The sequence below is a fragment of the Pelophylax lessonae genome (genome assembly GCF_965119305.1).
Source record: "Pelophylax lessonae genome assembly, chromosome: 2".
Lineage (NCBI taxonomy): Eukaryota > Metazoa > Chordata > Amphibia > Anura > Ranidae > Pelophylax > Pelophylax lessonae.
In genome coordinates, this window is record NC_138769.1 from 101,271,226 (window position 1) to 101,293,370 (window position 22,145).

General features: G+C 48.1%; 1 protein-coding gene across 1 annotated transcript in view; it reads left to right on the forward strand.

Moving 5' to 3' along the window:
* SON (SON DNA and RNA binding protein) overlaps positions 1-22,145 on the forward strand; it is a 301,593-nt gene that overhangs the window by 161,115 nt on the left and 118,333 nt on the right. The window contains exon 8 of the mRNA XM_082247959.1: positions 10,103-10,246. Within this exon, the coding sequence (XP_082104085.1) occupies positions 10,103-10,246 (144 nt within the window). The remainder of the gene's footprint in view (positions 1-10,102; positions 10,247-22,145) is intronic.

The following is a 22,145-nucleotide window of genomic DNA, read 5'->3' on the forward strand; positions in this document are numbered from 1 at the left end:
GGTGAGTCTGGTGGGATTCTCTCCCCCCTCTGCTGAGGATCACTTGGTGCTTGTGTCTGGGGACCGGGTGGTACTGCCAGCATGGTGGGGGTTGCCCCTGAACAGTGTTTTACACTTTTTTTGTGGGGTCCCCCTGGTGACTCATGGATTCGTTGGAGCACATATATCCCCCACCTTGTCCCCTTTGAGGCTCTAGGGGCCATCCAAGTCCCAACTATCCATCAATGTACTGACGGCGGTCCTGGAGCCCTTTGTGTCCTGGATGGAGGTTGTTTTCGGGCGACAGGCTAGCAAAAAGTAAACCCCCCGCTTTCCCCTGCCTTGTATGTCTCCTCAGATCCTGAATCTGATTCGGCCACCGCGGACGTGGGTCATCCTTCTGGATCTGCAACCACATGCCCGGAATCCTCGGATAGTGAGGATGATTCCTCCATGTCTGCAACTGAGCATGAAAAGGCGCAGGTGGAACCACTGATTGTATCTGTGCGGTAGACCTTGAAGATGGAGGATGCAGCTGCAACATAGGCGCAGGTTTCCTTTGGCACTCCAAGCCATGCAGAGCGGCAGAGGTGTTTTCTTTTCCTGCCTATTTTGACTGAATTGTTTCTTAGAGTGGGGATGACCAAAGTGTCCCCGTGGTGGCTTTTTACTAGGCGTTCCCACTACGAGGAGTCCTTTATTAAGAAGTAGACTGTTCCATCGGTGGTGGACCCTCCGGTCTCCAGATTGAACAAGGCAACCATGGTTCCGATTGAATCGTCCCCGGCCTTTAAGGATCTGGCTGACAGGAAGGCGGAGGCTGTGGCCCGCAATATGTACACTTTGGCTGGTTCGGCGCTGAGGCCGGTAATCACCATTGCCCTGGTGTTGCAAAACTCTGACCGAGTGGGCATAGCTTTTACGCCGTGACCTGGAGGGAGAACAGCTCCCGCCCCTGCCTTTGCTGAGCTGACTGACCAGCTGGTCCATGGGCTGCAGTTAATCTGTAATGCCTCTTTGAATGCTGCTCCATTCGTGGCTCAGCTCTCTGTTTTGGCAGTGGTCCTTCGGCATGTCTTTTGGCTCAAATGTTGGTCTGCGGACCAGACTTCTAAAAAGGAGTTAACTGATCTTCCCTTTAAAGGAGATCGCCTGTTTGGAGCTACCCTGGATGACCTCATAAAAGGTCTCGAATGGGGGATGACTACTTTTCTTCCACAGGCTTCTAAGAGCAAGGAACCTCCATCGTAGACGTGGGCCTTCCTTTTCAGCCTATAAAAAGTTTTTTTTCTTCCCTCAGGGTCGACTGACAAGGGCTCGAAGCCTTTTATATCCTCCTCTGGAGGATCAAAACGACCGAAGCCGAGAGCAGGCTTCTCCAGACCTGTGTACAAGGCTCCTTCAGCATGAAGGCGCACCCTCACCCGTATTGGGGGTGGGGGGACACCTCTTCAGTGGTTTCCAGACCCATGGATTTCCCTGGTGCAAGATAAGTGGGTCCATGAAGTCATTCGGTCTAGCTACAAGATCAAGTTTCACTCTTGTCCCCAGCAAGGTTCTTTCCCTTCCAACTTGCGCCTGTCCCCCCGGACTGCTTACTGGGTCTGTTTGGATGGTACAAGACCTGTTACTTCAAGGGGTGATTGTCACGGTTCTGACTTCGGAAAGTTTTTAGGGTTTTTACTCAAACCTGTTTAGTTTCCAGGAAGGAAGTCAAAGTGCATCCAATCCTGGACCACAAGATGCTGAACTACTTTGTGCGGATGCAGATGTTCAGAATGGAGTCCATTCGCACTTTGGTGGCATCCCTGCCTCAGGGGGATTTCCTTGCCTCTATCGACATCAAGGATGCCTACCTTCACATTCCAATATGTGCCAGTCACCAGCACTTCATCCACTTTGCCGTGGGAGAGGAGCGTTATCAGTTTGTGGCATTACCCTTTCTTTGCTCTCTCCTCTGCTCCTTGGGTCTTCACAAAAGTGTTAGCCCCAGTGCTAGCTTTGTTACCCCAACGGGGGATCGTGGTACTGGGCTACTTGGACAATCTCCTTCTGAGACCAGTGTCTCCCTCTGCTCCAATGGAAAACCTGGATATAACAATACGAACTCTGTGGGAGTTGGCTGGATTCTGAATTTTCAGAAAACTGCTTGGGTTCCGTCCACAAAGCCAGACTATCTGGGCCTGACTCTGGATTCAACCTTAGCCAGAGTTCTCCTTCCCCCTGGACAAACTCCAGAAATTGCAGATTGCAATTCGTCTCCTGTTGTCCAGCAGATGGTCAGCCCTCTGGACTTGCATGGCAGTGTTGAGCCAGATGGTGTTTACCTTTTGAGGCGGTTCCGTTTGCACAGTTCCATACAAGGTTCCTGCAAAGGGAGATTCTGGGCAAATGGGACAAGACTCTGCAATCTCTGGACAATCCGATCCGGCTTACTCGGGGAGCGAAGGAGTCCCTAATATGGTGTGTTCGTTCTTCGGTGATTCGGCTGAGCAAATCCTTTCTTCCCTTGTATTAGACAGTGGTCCCCACAGATGCCAGCCTGTCCGGCTGGAGAGGCGTCCTTGGCAAGCATTCTGCTCAGGGGATCTGGACACTGGAAGAGTCAAGATTACCAATGTCTTGGAACTCCAAGCGATTAGCCTGTGTGGACCATTAGATTAGATAGTAGGTACAATGCCCGGCGGGTGTGGAGATGCGACTCGGTGTACATCTTGTGATATGTATGTGATATGTATGCGTTCCTCGGTCATGCGATCGAGGGCGAATACAAATGCGCAAAATGTAAGCACGTTGCTTCCCTGGAAGCTCAGGTCCTGAATCTAGGGAAGCAGCTGGCAACACTGAGACGAATGTCCATACTGGAGGAGAGCCAGGATTGTACCAGTCAGGTGCAGGCAGGGGTCTGCACAGAGGTGGGCGGAGTATCGGAGGTACAGGCATCAGAGCAGAGTAGAGGGGTGACAGTTAGGAGGGGTAGAAGGGAACAAGGCAAGGAGGCTGATCCTGGGCTGGAGCACCCCAACAGATTCGCCCCGTTGAGTGATGTTGGGGAAACCAGTCAGGGACCAGCATTGCTGGAGCAGAGTGACGCCCCTAGCTGCCAGGGGAAGAACTCCTCCAGTGAGGCCGGGAGAAAGGGAAAGGAAAGACAGGTGCTGGTGGTAGGGGACTCAATTATTAGAAGGGCAGACAGTGTAATCTGTGACATAGACCGTGTGCGCCGAACAGTCTGTTGTTTGCCGGGCGCTCGGGTTCGGCACATCGCGGATCGGGTGGACAGATTACTGGGTGGGGCTGGGCAAGACCCAGCTGTCACGGTACACGTGGGTACCAATGACATAGGCAGAGGAAGAAGGAGAGTCCTAAACGATTTCAGGGACTTAGGCGCTAAGTTGAGGACTAGGACCTCCAAGGTAGTATTTTCCGAAATACTACCTGTACCTCGAGCCACACCAGAGAGGCAGCGGGAGATTAGGGAAGTTAACGAGTGGCTGAGGAGCTGGTGTAGTAAGGAGGGTTTCGGGTTCCTGGAGAACTGGGCCGACTTCTCAGTCGGTCACCGGCTCTTTGGTAGGGACGGATTGCACCTAAATGGGGTGGGTGCAGCCGTACTGGGTGAGAGGATGGCCAAAAAGTTAGAGGGGCTTTTAAACTAGGGAATGGGGGGGAGGGTACAGATGTAGAATTAGCCAGTGGAAAGCAAGATTCAGAGGGCAGAAATGGGGGCATTAGCGGTAGGGTGTTCGGAGCTCCTATACCCAGGGTGGGTACGGGGAAAAATCAAGAGAGCAGCCTAAAAACATCAAATGAGGATAAATGTAACCAATCTAAATTACGAGGCTTGTATACCAATGCCAGAAGCCTGGCCAACAAGATGGGAGGGCTGGAGCTGCTGATGTTTGAGGAGGACTTAGATTTTGTGGGGATAACTGAGACTTGGTTCGACAGCTCTCATGATTGGATGGCGACCATTCAGGGGTATTCCCTTTATCGCAGGGATAGAGAGGGTAAAAAAGGGGGAGGGGTATGTCTGTATATTAAGAACAGTATACAGGTAAATATGAGGGATGATATTAATAATGGAGCTATGGACGAGGCAGAATCCCTATGGGTAGAGCTTCAGAGGGAAGGCACGGTGGGGAAGGTAATATTGGGCGTATGCTATAGGCCCCCCAACCAGAGTAAGGAGGGGGAGGCGGACCTCATGTTACAGATAGGATTGGCAGCAAGGATGGGAAATGTCATTATAATGGGGGACTTTAATTATCCGGATATAGATTGGGCAGAAGGAACCGCGCACTCAGCCAAGGCTAGGCAGTTCCTAAATATTTTGCAGGACAATTTCATGGGTCAGATGGTGAATGCACCGACAAGAAACAATGCGGTACTTGACCTACTGATTACCAACAATGCAGACCTGCTCACGGATATAGAAATACGGGAAAACTTAGGGAGCAGTGACCATAGGTCAATTGGTTTCAGTATTAATCACAGTAATAGGAAACACAAGGGTAATATTAAGACGCTGAATTTCAAAAGAGCCAATTTCCCTAAACTGCGCTCACTGCTAGAAAATATAAAATGGGATAGAACCCTGGGAACAAAGAACACGGAGGAAAAATGGGAGTGCTTCAAGAGCATACTTAACAAGGGGGTGGGCCAGTGCATTCCACTGGGAAATAAATTTAAAAGAACAAAACTAAACCCTGGGTGGCTAAACTCCAACATAAAAATGTATATTAGAGCTAAAGAAAAGGCCTTCAAAAAATACAAGACTGAGGGGTCAGTGGCAGCATTTAAGCATTATAAAGAGTGTAATAAGAAATGTAAAGATGAAATCAGGGCGGCTAAAATAGAACACGAGAGACATATAGCGGAGGAGAGTAAAAAGAACCCCAAGAAGTTCTTTAAGTATATAAACAGCAAGAAAGCGAGGCCAGAACACATTGGCCCCATAAAAGATGATAAAGGAAAAATGGCCACTGAGGACAGAGAAAAGGCGGAAGTGTTAAATAATTTCTTCAGTCTTCACAAAGGAATCGGGGGTCTACACGAACCCAGCTTGTAAGGCCGAACTAAATAATACACCTCAGGAAGTGCCGCCATGGCTAACAGAAGATAGACTTAGAGCTAAACTAGAGAAGCTTAACATAAATAAATCCCCGGGACCGGATGGCTTGCACCCGAGGGTTCTTAAAGAGGTCAGCCAGGTGATTGCCAGACCATTATTCTTGATCTTTAAGGATAGTTTACAGACGGGTATGGTGCCAGCTGATTGGAAAAAAGCCAACGTGGTACCAATATTTAAAAAGGGACCGAGATATATCCCGGGTAACTATAGGCCGATCAGCCTAACATCTGTAGTCTGCAAAATATTGGAGGGGATGTTAAGGGACCACATACAAGACTTTAGTAATGAAAACGGTATTATAAGTATTAATCAGCACGGATTCATGAAAAATCGTTCGTGCCAAACCAATCTATTAACCTTCTATGATGAAGTGAGCTGCCACCTAGATAAAGGTAAGCCTGTGGATGTGGTGTATCTGGAATTTGCAAAGGCCTTCGACACCGTTCCCCACAAACGCTTACTGTACAAACTAAGGAAGATAGGTATGGACCATAAGGTGAGTACCTGGATAGAGAACTGGCTCCAGGGGAGAGTACAGAGGGTGGTGATTAATGGGGAGTACTCGGATTGGGCGGGTGTGGAAAGTGGGGTCCCCCAGGGTTCTGTCCTGGGACCAATCCTGTTTAATTTATTCATAAATGATCTAGAGGAGGGGATATCTAGTACAATCTCAGTATTTGCGGATGATACTAAATTAGGCATGCCAATATCTTCTATGCAGGATGTGGAAACCTTGCAAGCGGACCTGAACAAAATAACGGAGTGGGCAACTACATGGCAGATGAGATTTAATGTTGAAAAATGTAAAGTAATGCACTTGGGGGCCAGAAACCAGAAAGCAAGCTACTCGCTAGGGGGGGAACCTCTGGGTGAGTCTAGGATGGAAAAGGACTTAGGGGTACTGGTAGACAACAGGCTTGGCAGTGGCATGCAATGCCAGGCCGCAGCAAGCAAAGCCAACAGAATACTGGGATGTATAAAAAAGGGGATTCACTCCAGAAATAAAGAGATTATTCTCCCGCTCTACAAGACTCTGGTCCGGCCACATCTGGAGTATGCTGTCCAGTTCTGGGCACCGGTCCTCAGAAAGGATGTGCTGGAACTGGAGAAAGTCCAGAGAAGGGCAACAAAAATAATTAGGGGGATGGAGGACATCAGCTATGAAGAGAGACTACAAGCCCTGAACTTATTCTCTCTGGAGAAGAGACGATTGAGGGGGGATATGATATCAATGTACAAATACTGTACTGGCGACCCGAGCATAAGGAACAAACTATTCAGAGAAAGGAGATACAATAAGACTCGTGGCCACTCACTAAAACTAGAGGAAAGGCGGTTTAACATTAAAGTGCGTAAGGGGTTCTTCACTGTAAGAGCGGTAAGGATGTGGAATTCTCTTCCACAAGCAGTCGTATCAGCAGGGAGCATTGATAGTTTCAAAAAACTGTTAGATGGACACCTTAAAGACCACAACATACAGGGGTATACAATGTACGGCTAAAAGCAAACACACACACACATCATAGGTTGAACTGGATGGACTGATGTCTTTTTTCAACCTCACTAACTATGTAACTATGTAATTGGACAGATAATATTTAGGGTTGTCCAGTGGGCATCCAATCTGACAATGCCACAGCCCTGGCTTATGTCAATCACCAAGGGGGCACAAGAAGTGTCCTGGCGGCTCTGGAGGTAGCCGGCATTCTAGAGTGAGCATAACGTTTCGTTCCAGCCCTCTCCAACGTTCACATTTTTGGGGTGGAAAACTGGCTTGCAGATTACCTCAGTCGGCAGGCGTTGGACCAAGAGTTGAGTTGTCCCTTCATCCGGAGTTTGTTTTATCAGTTGTGTCTCAGGTGGGGCACCCCCGAGGTGGATCTGTTGGCGTCTCGGCTCAACAGAAAGGTGCAGGCGTGCTGGTGGCCCCGTGGGGGTCAGTATTGTCTTTTATGCCTTTCCTCCTCTCAAGCTTCTGCCAAGACTTCTACGCAGGATTGAGGCAGAAGGAGTTCCGGTTATCTTAGTGGCTCTGGACTGGCCTCGCCAGGCTTGGTACGCCGATCTGGTGCAACTGGTCACCAATGTTCCTTGGAAACTTCCTTTTTAGGGAGGATCTGCTGTCCCAAAGACCGATCTTTCATCCTGCTTTACAGTCGCTGGCTTTAACGGCTTGCCTGTTGAAAGCCAGGTGCTAAAAGTTAGATTGTCTGATTCATTGATTCCTACGCTGGTAAAAGCTAGAAAATCTACCTCTGGGAAGATCTACCATCGTACAGGGAAGTCCTACATTGCGTGGTGTAAGTCTCTTGGGGTTCATCCTCACTCCTTTTCGGTGGCTCAGATCTTGACTTTCCCACAACGGGGGGTTGAGCAGCACCTGGCCTTGAGTACTATCAAGGGCCAGGTCTCGGCTTTTGGAGTCTTCCAACGACCTTTGGCCACACACTCCCTGGTGCGTACCTTTCTTCAGGGTGTCCGACGTTTTGATTCCTCCAGTGCAGTCTCCGTTGCTGCCTTGGGACCTAAATTTGGTGCTTTCGGCCCTCCAGAAGCCTCCCTTTGAGAATCTTTGGGAGATTCCCCTGTTTACGCTGTCCCAGAAGATGGCCTTCACCTCTGTGCGCAGGGCGTTATCCTGTCGTTCACCTTACCTGGTAATTCAGAGATAAGATGGTTCTTTGCCCTTGTCTGTCGTTCCTTCCAAAGGTTGTCACTGATTTTCATTTGAATGAAGACATTGTGTTGCCTTCCCTGTGTCTCCAGCCTAAACATCTGAAGGAAATTGCCTTGCATGCCTTGGATGTGATCCAGGCAATTTGGGTGTACCTGGCAGCTTCGGAGTATTTCGGGAAGTCAGACTCAATATTTGTGCTGACAGATGGGCCTCGTAAAGGGTTGTCCGCTTCCTCTGCGACCATTTCGAGATTGATCAAACAGGCAGTGACTCAGGCCTATTCCATCAAGGGTTAGGTTTCTCCTGTCCATGTTAAGGTGCACTCTACTAGGGCGCTTAGTGCCTCTTGGGCCTTCTGTCAGGCTTTAGTGACAGGTTTGCAAGGTGGCCACCTGGTCGTCGATGCACTTTCAGAACATTTTTATAAAGTGGATGTGTTGGCATCTGCGGATGCTTCTTTTGGCTGCAAGGTTTTGCAGGCTTCTGTTGAGAGGACCTCATCCTCTTTGAGGGTGTATTGTTTTTTTTCAGATGTGCTCCAGTTGTTTTGGTTGGCTACTGTTTAGCCTTTGCAGAACGCGTGCATAAAACCTGATGTCTCTGCACCATAGTTTGAACGAGGCTTAAAACTGGGTACACATGGCTCATACAGATTCCTGCATCCACATAGCAGTGAACAGAGGGTTATACCAGGGCTCGACAAACCCGGGCGCCAGGTCGCATTTGCGACTAGAATTAGCGACCTGGCGCCTGGGGTGCCCTGCATAGGGTGTCCTGTCCCTTTTGAGCCCCCCACCTTCTCCTCGAGTGCACAGACTTCCGCGCTGTCCAAAAATTGAGGCCCCGGCTTTTCGGCCTTCTTCTGTGAGATGAGAAAGGCTAGGGGAACTGGCGCCCTCTTGTGGTGGCCGGGAGTAATGCATGTTCTTAATGCCTTTCCATCTCCTTCCAAAGAGGAAATGAGAGGAAAGTTTTTTTAAGGCTTCATCTCTCTGTCCAGCTACCTTTGCTTAAAGGTAAGTGGACAGGGAGTATGGTTATTATTATTAATTTATTTTTTAAATGTAAAAAAAATTAAATAATTTCTTTTTTTTTTTTTAAATTATTAAAAAAAAATACGTTTTTTTTTTTCCAATTCTTATTTAAAAAAGAAAAAAAAAAAATGATATAGATAGATAGATAGATAGATAGATAGATAGATAGATAGATAGATAGATAGATAGATAGATAGATAGATAGATAGATAGATAGATATATATATATATATATATATATATATATATATATATATATATATATATATATTATATCAATCTTTTTTTTTTTTTTTTTTTCCTCATCGCCATACCACAGCCTAAGGCCCCTTTCACACGGGCTGTCTGATCAGGTCCGCCTGTCAGTTTTTCAGGCAGACCTGATCGGACCCTTCAGTCTCCTCTATGGAGCAGTAATCTGCCGCCATCTGATCCTGTCCGCCAAAAACAGACGGATGGTGGTTCTATTTTCTATCCATCCCGTTGATCGGATCAGATGGCATCGGATGGAAAGAGACAGACAGTCTGTTTCCATCCAATTGCGCTATAGAAGAGAGTGGAGTTCTAGTCGTATCTATTTGTAAATTTAGTATCCGTTTTATTAAATAAAGCTTGGTTGTAAGCCCCGGTTCACACTTATGCGATGCGGGAAGGCTGCGAATTCGCAGCCTGTTCCCGCATCGCAAGCGCGCCCCTGGCAGTTCACACTGCCATATGCGATACGCTGGGGGTGTCAATGTAATCTTAATGACACCCCCAGTTTGATCGCATATCGCAGTGCGATCTTGCAGTTCGCACAGGATCGGATCGCACAAATGTGAACCGCTGTGCAATCCGATCCTGATGCGGCTGCAAAAAAGGGTCCTGAGCGTCTTTGCTGCGGGTGCGGTGCGAATTTAGCCATACAAAGTGTATGGCTAAACTCGCACCGCACAGCCGATCGCATGTAATGAAGGAGCAGTGCGCTCCGATATTACATGCGATCGCCGCAGCCGCATGAGTGTGAACCGGCACTTAGTTTAAAAAAAAAACTGGCTCCTAACTTTTTTAGCTGGCTCCTAGATTTCAGGCAAATTTGTCAAGCCCTGGGTTATACACTGATTTAAATTGGGTCTGTCCATGCTGAACTGGCCAAATGTCAGTCTGTGCTTACCCAGTTATAGTTTGGAGACTGCAAGGACCTGATTCTTGGCAAATTGTATATAAATAAATCTTGCTTGTTTGCTTATATTGGAGTGACTACCTTTTTTGGCAATGTTTCTGTCTTATCTATTTCAGAAATGTAAGCAAATTGCTCAAAGCAAAGAAGATGATGAGGTTGTGAATAAGCCCCATGATTCTGATGAAGAGGAAGGTGACCAACCTTTTTACAATCATCCTTTTAAAGTCAGTGAACATAAACCAATTTCCTTTAGCTTACTGGTAAGTTTGACCTATTTGCTGACACATTTTCATGGGAACGTTTACAGTTAAATGTACTAAAGCAAACTTTAAGAGCTGGGTCTCACCAGAATTGCACAGGAAACACAGTGCAATGCCTGTGCGTTCTTCCGCAGTGCGATTATTTCCCCCAATCAAACGAAAAGTAGTGCATGCGCTAGTTTTGAAAAACAAATCACATGGTACTGTAGTACTATGCAACCTGGTTCCTGAAAATGCACTGTGTTTGCGATCTGCGATTGGGATGCAAAGGAAGTTCATTTTCTGCGCGGTGCAGGAATCGCACATGGAACTTCTTCAAATTCTTGTGTGAGCCAGCCCTTGATTTAAATACATTTTTCACTGTTGAATGTTTCATTTATTAGGTATTTACAGAGTTTACAGTTTCACATTTTAGGTTTGCCATGAGATAAGAATAATTGTATAGACTATATTACATTTTTGACAGCATAATAGTCTTTGCTCATCAGCTTTGCATAGCTGGTAAAATCTTAAAAAAAAATATATAATCCCCTTTTTTGTTCTTTGGTGCTTAGAGCCTGCACCCCCCCCCCCCCCATTGTATGTTGTTGGAATTGATATAGTGATAACATTTCAAAAATACTAGGCTTTTCTGTATGCTGGGCATATGATGTGTGATCTCTGCAATAGCACCAGAGGACATAAATGCCAAGGATACTAATATTAAGATTTAAAGCGGCAGTAATAAATAGAAAAAAATGTGGAGCTATTTATACACTTCTCGCAGCTTTGGTAGGTCTGATCGGGAGTTGCAGCTTTCATTTGGTGTTGACATTCTCTTTATAAGATAGCGCAGGGGTTACTTATTAAAGCGGCAGTAAACCGCTGGCATTTTTTTTTTCTTTTTTACCTGCATGGCAATGTCATAATGTTCTAGTATTCATCGCATGCTAGCACATTATGTGAAACCTACCATAGAACGAAGCCCTCCAGTGGCAGGCTGTCACTGCTGATGGCGCTTCCATTTTCACCCCGGCTGTGTGTTTGTGACCGGAGCCGCGATGACGTCACTGGAACCGCCATTTACGACACAGGACACTGAAGGAACAGCACGGCTATGCCGTTCTTTCAGGATGCATGCACTGGTGACATCACCGGCTGTGTCTACTGTAAATATCTACTTAACGGTGCACATTTAGGAGATATTTACAATACCTATAGGTAAGCCTTATCCTATGCTTACCTATTGAGCAGAAGTATAGCCAAAAATAACAAACTAAGAATGAATTTTTTGCTAAAAGATGAAATGACAAAAAACACTTTTGCTGCAGTATTCACAGTTTAATCCCGATATCCTTATTCATTCCCCAGTGCTCTTTTTCTGTCTTTTAGCAACTAGGTGTACTCAGCCTGATGGCCTACGTCATTTGCAAATTTAACCCAGTTTCTCTGAGCCCATGTAACCCTGTGCCTGCTCTGCTTATTCCCCACTGTCCAATCACAATCTAGAACAGTGATGTGATAAGCTCTTTTCTCTGTCACTATGCTTTCCCTTCCTGTTGGCGTGATTTGTGTCTATCTGCCTAGAGTTGAGCTTTAGGCTTCATGCACACAGGGCGTTATTGCAGCTGTTTTTAGAGCGTCAGTTTTTTATTTTTTATTTTTTTTCCCCAGCTTAACCACTTGCCGACTGCCTAACGCCGATCTACGTCGGCAGTCAGCCCCTCACAGGCAAAGTGACGTAGGGCTACGTCACTAGCTTGTGGTCACGGACCCCCCCCCCCGCGCGTGTGACCGGCGGACCCGATGTCCGCCGGTCACTCTGCGATCGGCGGGGGAGAGGGAGAAAGTCAGGCGGCTTGTGTAAACAAGCTGCCTGTCATTCTCCCCTGTGTATGAAGGATGATCAATACGGTTCTACTATGTAGAACCGTTGATCACTCTTCATACATCTGAAGCCACAGCCAATCACAGTAGAAAGCACGCCCCTAGGGACACACATAGCCCCTCCCTTTCAAAAAAAGTTAACCCCTTCACTGCCAGTGTATTTTTACAGTAACAGTGCATATGTATAGCACTGATTACTGTAGAAATGTCACTGGTAACCCCAAAAGTGTCAAAAATGTCAGTCAAGGGTCCGATCTGTCCGCCGCAATGTTGCAGTACCACAAAAAAAGTCGCAGATCGCCGCCATTACGCGTTAAAAAAAAAAAACAACAAAAATGACAAAAATCTTTCCCTTTGTTGGTAAACGCGATAACTTTTGCGCAAACCAATCAAAATACGCTTTTTGCGATTTTTTTTTTTTTTAACCAAACATAGGTAGCATAAAACAAATTGGCCGAAAATGTTAACAAATTTTGATGTTTACATTTTTTTGGGGGGGAATTTCATATAAAAAAAAATGTAAAAAATATTTTTTTTGCAAAATTGACGCCCTTTTTTTGTTTATAGCGCATGATCAAAAAATCGCACAGGTGATCAAATACCACCATAAGAAAGCTATGTTTGTGGGAAAAAAGGACGCCAAATTAGTTTAGATACAGCGTCGCACGACCGCGCAATTGTCCGTTAAAGTCACGCAGTGCCGAATCGCAAAATACCCCCTGGTCGTTTAGCAGCCAAATCCCCCGGGGCTTAAGTGGTTAAAAACGCCCCTCCATGTTATCTCATGGCCTCATGCACACACGTTTTGCAGCTGTGTGACATAGGCGTTTTCAAGCTGCAAAAAAAACCCTAGGTCCTGCACGTTCTGAGGACCAGCGTCAGAGCTGTAAAAACATCTGACGCTGCTAAAGGCTGCTTAACGTTGCTAATACAGCGTTAAGCAACGTTTTTATAAATTTTTTTTTTTTTTTTATGTGAAAATCAATGGTTCCCTTTTGGGAGCCCAGTGATTTGAATGGAATTCGCATCACAAGTCGAATCAGGATGATCCGACTTGTGGTGCGAATTGGTTCTGAAGTTCTTGAATTCATGCCAAAATGTGAAAAAAAAACTGGTGTGGGGGTCCTCCCCAGGTTCCAAACCAAGCCCTCCAGGTCTGGTATGGATTTTGAGGGGAGCATTTTTTCGGCGTGGGGTCCCCCCCAAGATCCTTACCGGACCCTTATCCGAGCATGCAGCCTGGCAGATCAGAAAAGGGGAGGGGACGAGCGAGCTGCCCCACCCCCTCTTGGACCATACCAGGCCACACGCCCTGAACATGGGGGTGGGTGCTTTGAAGCAGGGGGGCTTCTGCAGCTCCCTACCCCAAAGCACCTTGTCTCTCCATGTCGATGAGGACAAGGGCCTCTTCCCGATAACCTTGGGCGGTGGTTGTGGGGGTCTGCGGGCAGGAGGCTTATCGGAATCTTGACGCCCCCTGTAACAAAGGGGTCCCCCAGATCCCGAACCCCCTATCTGAATGAGTATGGGGTACATTTTACCCCTACCCATTCACCCTAAAAAAGGCCATGTAGTGTAAATAATGACACAAGATGGTTTTGAGAATTCCTTTATTAAAAAATCTTCCTCCGGTCCTCCTCTGACGATGTCTCTGGGGATTATGCCGGCTCCGCCCTTTGCAGCTTCTTATATAGCCATGGGGGCGTGGCCTCCCGGTAATGTCACCCGTAGACTCCGCTCCTTATGGCTTCATCTGACAGTGCGTGACGCCATAAGGGGGCGGGTCTCCGGGTCACGTCACTGGGAGGCCATGCCCCCATGGCTTTATAAGAAGCTGCAAAGAGCGGAGCCGGCATAATCACCGGAGACATCATCAGAGGAGGACCGGAGGAAGAAAACACGAGGGAGAAGAACGGAGGAAGATTTTTTAATAAAGGACTTCTCAAAACTGTCTTATTATTTACACTACACTGCCTTTTTAGGTAGGGGTACAATGTACCTCATAATCATTCACCTAGGGAGGGGGTCTGGGATCTGGGGGGCCCCCTTGTCACTGGGGGCGTCCAGATTCCGCTAGGCCCCCTGCCCGCAGACCCCCACAACCACCACCCAGGGTTGTCCAGAAGAGGCCCTTGTCCTCTTCAACATGGGGACAAGGTGTTTTGGGGTGGAGGGGGTGGGTTGTGCAGAGCCCCCCCTGCTCCAAAGCGCCCCCCCCCCCAATGTTAAGGGCCTGTTGCCTGGTATGATCCAGGAGGGGGTTGGAGCCGCTCGCTTGTCCCATCCACTCCCCTTTCATGACCTGATGGGCTGCATGCTCGGATAAGGGTCTGGCATGGATCTTTGGGGGGGCTTGGGGGCACGCAGTTTTTCGCCATGGAGCATCCCTCAAAATCCTTTCCAGACCCGAAGGGTGTGTTTGGAACCTGGGGGGGACGCCACATCGTTTTTTTCCTGTTTTGCCATGGAGTTCCCCCTCAAGATCCTCAGAGCGCAAGTTGCACCACAAGTTGGATCATCCTGATCCGACTTGTGATGCGACTTCCATTCAAACCAATGGGCTGAAACCTGTATCCTGGAGGGTTCATAGGCAGCTATTGATTTTGAATGGAGGCAGAAAAATGCTGCTAAAAGCCAAGGTGGCCAATTGTGCATAACGCCAATGGAAAAAGCTACTAAAAGCAAGTTTTTACAGCTGCTTTTTCCTGGTGTTGGCAGTGGCTCTGCAGCTATTTTTTTTCTAACGCCTTGTGTGCATGAGGCCCTTAATGTGATTTGAAATGCAAGGCTTTTTAAAGTGGAACTTCACTCTCCCAAACAACTTTAAATATTTTGAATCCTCATTCTGCTGAAATTAGTAAATAGATAGGAAAGTACAGTGGGTACAAAAAGTATTCAGACCCCCTTAAATTTTTCACTCTTTGTTATATTGCAGCCATTTGCTAAAATCATTTAGGTTCATTCTTCTTCCTCATGAATGTACACATAGCACCCCATACTGACAGAAAAACACAGAATTGTTGACATTGTTGCAGATTTATTAAAAAACAAAAACTGAAATAGCACATGGTCCTAAGTATTCAGACCCTTTGCTCAGTATTTAGTAGAAACCCCCTTTTGATCTAATACAGCCAGGAGTCTTTTTGGGAAAGATGCAACAAGTCTTTCACACCTGGATTTGGGGATCCTCTGCCATTCCTCCTTGCAGATCCTTTCCAGTTCTGTCAGGTTGGATGGTAAACGTTGGTGGACAGCCATTTTTAGGTCTCTCCAGAGATGCTCAATTGGGTTTAAGTCAGGGCTCTGGCTGGGCCATTCAAGAACAGTCACGGAGTTGTTGTGAAGCCACTCCTTTGTTATTTTAGCTGTGTGCTTAGGGTCATTGTCTTGTTGGAAGGTAAACCTTCGGCCCAGTCTGAGGTCCAAAGCACTCTGGAGAAGGTTTTTGTCCAGGATATCCCTGTACTTGGCCGCACTCCTCTTTCCCTCGATTGCAACCAGTCGTCCTGTCCCTGCAGCTGAAAAACACCCCCACAGCATGATGCTGCCACCACCATGCTTCACTGTTGGGACTGTATTGGACAGGTGATGAGCAGTGCCTGGTTTTCTCCACACATACCGCTTAGAATTAAGGCCAAAAAGTTCTATTTTGGTCTCATCAGACCAGAGAATCTTATTTCTCACCATCTTGGAGTCCTTCAGGTGTTTTTTTAGCAAACTCCATGCGGGCTTTCATGTGTCTTACACTGAGGAGAGGCTTCCGTCGGGCCACTCTGCCATAAAGCCCCGACTAGTGGAGGGCTGCAGTGATGGTTGACTTTCTACAACTTTCTCCCATCTCCTGACTGCATCTCTGGAGCTCAGCCACAGTGATCTTTGGGTTCTTCTTTACCTCTCTCACCAAGGCTCTTCTCCCCCGATAGCTCAGTTTGGCTGGACGGCCAGCTCTAGGAAGGGTTCTGGTCGTCCCAAACGTCTTCCATTTGAGAATTATGGAGGCCACTGTGCTCTTAGGAACCTTAAGTGCAGCAGAAATATTTTTGTAACCTTGGCCAGATCTGTGCCTTGCCACAATTCTGTCTCTGAGCTCTTCAGGCAGTTCCTTTTGACCTCATGATTCTCATTTGCTCTGACATGCATTGTGATCTGGAAGGTCTTTATATAGACAGGTGTGTGGCTTTCCTAATCAAGTCCAATCAGTATAATCAAACACAGCTGGACTCAAATGAAGGTTTAGAACCATCTCAAGGATGATCAGAAGAAATGGAAAGCACCGGAGTTAAATATATGAGTGTCACAGCAAAGGGTCTGAATAATTAGGACCATGTGATATTTCAGTTTTTCTTTTTTAATAAATCTGCAACAATGTCAACAACTCTGTGTTTTTCCGTCAATATGGGGAGCTGTGTGTACATTCATGAGAAAGAAGAATGAACTTAAATGATTTTAGCAAATGACTGCAATATAACAAAGAGTGAAAAATTTAAGGGGGTCTGAATACTTTTCGTACCCACTGTATATAATTTAATTGTTTTAAAAAGGTTGTAAACCTCAGAAAAAAAAAAAACCCTGAAAGACAAAGGCATAATGAGCTTGTATGTATCACATACTTGCTCATTATGAAATACTTAAAACGAAGCCCCTCGCAGTGCTGCCCGCTCACCAGTGACAGTCGACATGTTCGGTCGTCCTGGTTCGCATCCTCCGGCCATCTGATTGGCCGGAGGCGCAATGGCATCAATGTTCATGGTCGTTCCTTCAGAGTGCATGTGCCGATGACGTAATCGGTTGCATGCTATGTAAACCACTCCTAAACGGTGCAAGTTTAGGAGATATTTACAGTACCTCTAGGTAAGCCTTATTAAAAGCTTACCTATAGGTACAAGTTAACAGAGTGGGTTTACAACCACTTTAAACTCCTTTTTTTTTTTTTTTTTTTTTTTTTTTTTTTTTTTTACATTTGTTAAGTTACTATCTGGTTTAATTGCCTATACAAATTATGTCATACATCCCAGGAGTCTTCAAGAGGGGAGCAGAGAAGGAGGGGTTTTCTCAGCTAAGCACACTCTCCTGCATGCATACTTGAGCTAATGGCAGATGGATTCCAGGAAGTATATGTTACATGAATCATTTGCCCTAACTCAAGATGGCCACAGCCAGAAATGCTAGGGTTAGTTTTTTACCAATTCAATACAGTTCCCTTTCACCCCCTTCCTGCCCAGGCCAATTTTCAGCTTTCAGCGCTGTCACACTTTGAATGACAACTGCGTGGTCATGCTACACTTTACCATATGACATTTTTATCATTTTTTTCACACAAATAGAGCTTTCTTTTGGTGGTATTCAATCACCACTGGGTTTTTTTATTTCTTAATAAAAAAAAAAAAAGACAAAATTTTGAAAAAAAATGTTTTTTTCTTATTTCCTGTCAGTAATTTTTCTCCTTCAACGATGTGCGCTGATGAGGCTGCACTGATGAGGAGGCACTTATGGGCACTGATGAGGAGGTACTAATATGCCTCACCGAAAGGCGGCCCTGATTGTTGGTACTGATTGGCACTATTTTTTAACTTTTCTGTATTCAGTGCCCTGATTACCTGTCCTAGACTCCCCTATGAGAAGGAGCCGCTGATTTGCTCTTCTCGCACTCTCTGACAGTGTGAGGCGAGAAGAGCCGATATTCGGCATTTCCTCATTTACATGTGACAGGCTGTGATTGGACACCGCTGACCACATGGGTAAAGAGCCATGTCATTGACTCTTTAGCAAGATCTGGGTCGCGCCACGTCCTGGCAACACGGTGCGGCCACGATCGCCACACTGCGCGCCCTTGTGGGCGAGAGAGAGGCCGTTCTGGGACGACGTCATATGATGGCCACTCTCAGCATCAGTGGCTTTATAAATTGCTGTGTTATACACAATACATCCCCCCCACAACCCCCTCATCCCCCCTGATCCCGCATCAATAACTACCATTCAATCTATCCCTACCTCCCCTTCCCCTCCCAAACTTCTCTGGGTACTCTCCTTTACTGACCCTGTATTTTTGGTCTTGCCGCTATGGATTATAACCTTGCTCTTAGACCCACACTCTCCTAATATGATTGTTCCTATTAAGCCTACCGCCGGTTGCGTTGCCTTCACCCCACGCCACAGTATGTTACCATTAGTGGTGCTGTGGGGTGGTTTGCAATGCTCCAACCTCCATTCCTCACTTCTCGCTCAGTTGCTCTAATCCTTTATGCGTGTTGCAATTGTTCTTGTCTACACACCTATTTACACATTGTCTGTTTCTCTATCAATCATTAACGGACACAGTCCTCTGATGCATATCAGTAGGGTTATACTGCCCCCTACTGGAGTAGGACACTAGGCAGAAAAAATGTTCTGGCTACGCCTATGGGCAGTCCCTAGGGGTATATCCTCTCTTCCTGCATAGGATGTCAGTTTTATTCTGCCTAGTCAGGAGTAAGGACCTAGTTCCTTGCTGGGATCTCTGGTCCTGGTATAAAAGTGTTTTTTCTCTTACGTCCTCCGACAGTCGCCGCCCCCTCACAAGTCTTCACCAATGGGTATTGACCTTTGCTCCGCAGGAGTAGCTAGGCACAAGATTTGTTAGTAACAAAAGCTTTTAGCATAGACACACCCCTAGGGGCTGTCCCACTAGTCAATACCTCCCTGCACTAGCATTCCCAACTCAGTTTGATCTTGCCTAGCTTAGGAGTAGCTGGCTTTCCTGTGCTGGGGCTTCAGTCTCAGCCTTCTACCCTTCTTTTGATTTTATTTCAAAGTGTTTTTTCTTTACTTTACTAGCTGTTATTTTACCAGCTTTTAGATAGGGATCTTCGGATGAAGATGATCATGCGGCGCTGGGTCTCGGACTGGCCGCCCTGGGTCTCCAGGGCTGATAGTCAGATGGATCCACAGCCTGCCATCGAGCGTTCGGCTATGGTTCGCCCTGGCATTGTGAACGACCCATCCCTGCTCGCAGCAGGGATGCAGCCTGTGAGGTGGCTACCTCACTGAACGCTTTCTGCGGTTTTGTGCTGCGGTGCCCTGCGTCCCGGCTACGGCACTCCCTGTCATATGAGGACAGCGGTTTTCCGTTTGTGGAGGCTGCCCCACGCCATCCCGTACGGTAAGCACCTTTTCTATGTGGGGGCCTCTGTCGGGGGTGTCAGTCTGCTGTACTGTGTGTCCCCTCATGTCTGTGTAGTGGGCTCCCTGATGTGATCCCTGCGGGGGTTAATATTCACTGTGGTGAGGTGGGGACACCTCTCTCTCATATGTCACCTTGAGTGCAGACGTGTGTGCGGCGACCGCTACAGCTGAGCGCCGCGCGGTCCGCCATTTTCACTGTGAGTGACATGTTGGCTTCACCCTGGACCTTGTACAGGGTTGCAGTGCGGTGCTTTTGGCGCCGATCGCCGCCATTTTTGGTGTGTGGCGGGTCGCTCGATCCGAGCACATGTCGGCGGCTATTTTCTAGAAGCCTCCATTGATTCCTATGGGCAGCCATTTTCCCTGAGCCTGAAGCAGTGTTATAGTTCAGCCTTCCTGACCTCGCTTCCTCGTTCTCTGGTACAGCGATCAGTGGCAACGCTCTGCGAGCTCTGCAGGTGATCTCTCCATACCTTTCTGGGCTATCCTTCCTAATTCAGCTGTTTTCTGCCCCTGTGGGGATCGGCGCATATTGTGGGCTTTGCGGTGGGCTGCGCTCGCCGCAGCTCTTAAAGGGCCAGTACCTTTTTATTCCAAACTTGTTTTTTGACATGGATTTTCAGGGTAGCTGGTTCCCCCCAGCCCTGGTGGGGGACCCTCGGTCTGCTGAACCCCCGCTGTGCCTTGATTGGCCGCTGTAGTGACATTTTTGGTGTCATGGATGGGGGTGCGGATGGCTGAATGTTCTGCATAGTTGCGGGCCAGGTTATCTATCTCCTCTGTTTTAGATGGTGATGTGGCTGCTGTGACTGGCTTGCCCTTTTCAGGGTCTCTCTCATCTCTGGACCTTTTGGGGTCTGAAGGGGAGGCAGAGGTTGAAGGGGTTGATACGTCTCCCCCAGGCACGCCTGAAGAGCTTGCGCTCATGGATGTGCTGCTCCCTCCCATAAAAGATCATCCTTTAGGATACATAGAACCCGCTAGTCGGCGCAGGTTTTTCCCCTGCCCTGCTGCATTTCATCACACTGTGATTGAACAATAGCGCAATTTAAAAAAAAAATAAAAAGCCCTTTGCGGTGCCTGGTCATTTTACACTGCTTTACCCTGTTGCGCCCTCCACGGAGGTGCGCTTGTGCGTGGCACCCCAGGTGGTTCACGCTGGGGCTGTGTTGACCAAGGTTACCCTGGTTTCCACTGAGGATACCCCGGTTTTTCGGGATCCTACGGAGGGCCGCCTGGACTGAGGGGCTCTGGCGCACCCTTGTGTCTGCTGCGGCACCGCCAGCTACGCTGGCTATGGTAGTCCTGCTCCATCAAGGGGTCATGTGCTTTTGCGATGCGGCCTTGCATGAGGCCCCTTTCGCTGCATGCCTGTCTAGTGTCGCGGTGCCTACCGTCGACTGATCTGGCTGAAGAGTTGGTCGACTGACCAATTGTCACGGAAAACGGTGGATGATTTTCCCTATACTGGGTCTCGCCTTTTTTGGCGAGGCTTTGGATACTCTGGTGAATGGAGTCACTGGGGCAAGAGCACTCTGTTGCCCCGGAATCCGAAGAACACGTCCTTTCGCGGCGAGCGGGGCCCCGCATTTGGACCCTCTCAGGGGTCTTTTCGTGCCTTTAAGTCGCAGTCCAAGGGAAGACCCTTCGAAAGGCCAAGGTGGCCAGAAGGAGCCCTAGGCGGGTAGCGAAAGTCCGGCTACGCCGGCTCTGCACCCCATTCCGCTTCTGCCTGAAGGGACGCCCTCACCCGCTTCTGGGGTGGGGGAACGTTTGTGCGTTTTTTCCTCCAGCCTTTGCTGTCCCGCTTCGGGACAGGTGGGTTCAGGAAATCGTTCAAACGAGATACAAGATCGGACAGATTTTTTTCCTCAATTCTACGGCTGTCTCTTGGGCGCATGAAGGATCTCCTGGGCCAGGGGGTGGTGGTCCCGGTGCCTCACCGGGACGGATTTCGGCAAAGTGCGTCCGATCCTGGACTTGTAAGCTCTGAACCGCTTTGTGCAGGTTCGGGAGTTTTGCATGGAATCCCTGCGCTCGGTGGGGTTACCCTGGGCCCAGGAGGATTCGTGGCCTTTGTCGACCTGCAGGATGCGTGCCTACGCATCCCCATTTTTGAAGGTCGCCAGAGGTGCCTTCGGTTCGCCATTACGGAGGACCGTTGCCAGTTCGTGGCGTTACCTTTTCGGTCACGCTTCGGCTCCACGGGTTCTTACCAAGGTGCTGGCACCTGTTCTGGGCCTGTTGAGAGCCCAGGGCGTTGCGGTCTTGGGTGACCTGGATGATCTCCTGTTAAGATCGAGTGTCAGTCAGAGCCTGCTGAACGTCCTGTCCACTACGGTACGGGCGCTTCAGGAGTTCGGTTGGACCATCAACGTTCCGAAGTCGACGCTGTCTCCTTCGTTTCGCTTTCCCTATCGGGGAATGGTTCTGGACTCTGCTCATGCTTGAGTGTTCCTGCCGTAGGAAGAGCTCTGGACTCTTCAGGAAGAGGTCAGGTCCCTCTGGGACACCCGTTCCTTCTCACTCAGGACCTGTATGCGGTGCCTGGGGTTAGTGGTCTCGGCCTTCGAGGCGATTCCCTTTGATCAGGTTTCACACGCGGTCTCTCCAAGTGGAGATTCTGGCTAAGTGGAAAATGCATCCTCAGTCTTGGGATCTGAGGGTTTCATTGAGCGCCGAACCAGAAGAGATCTTCTGTGGTGGCTCCAGTCCCCGGTGGTGTCGGGGGGGCAAGTCTTTTCGTCCGTTGCTATGGACGGTGATCACCACGGCTGCCAGTCTGTCGGGCTGGGGTGGTGTTCTGGGCAACCTGTTTGCCCAGGGAACTTGGTCGGAGGAGGGATCCTCCCTTCCGATCAGCATTCTGGAA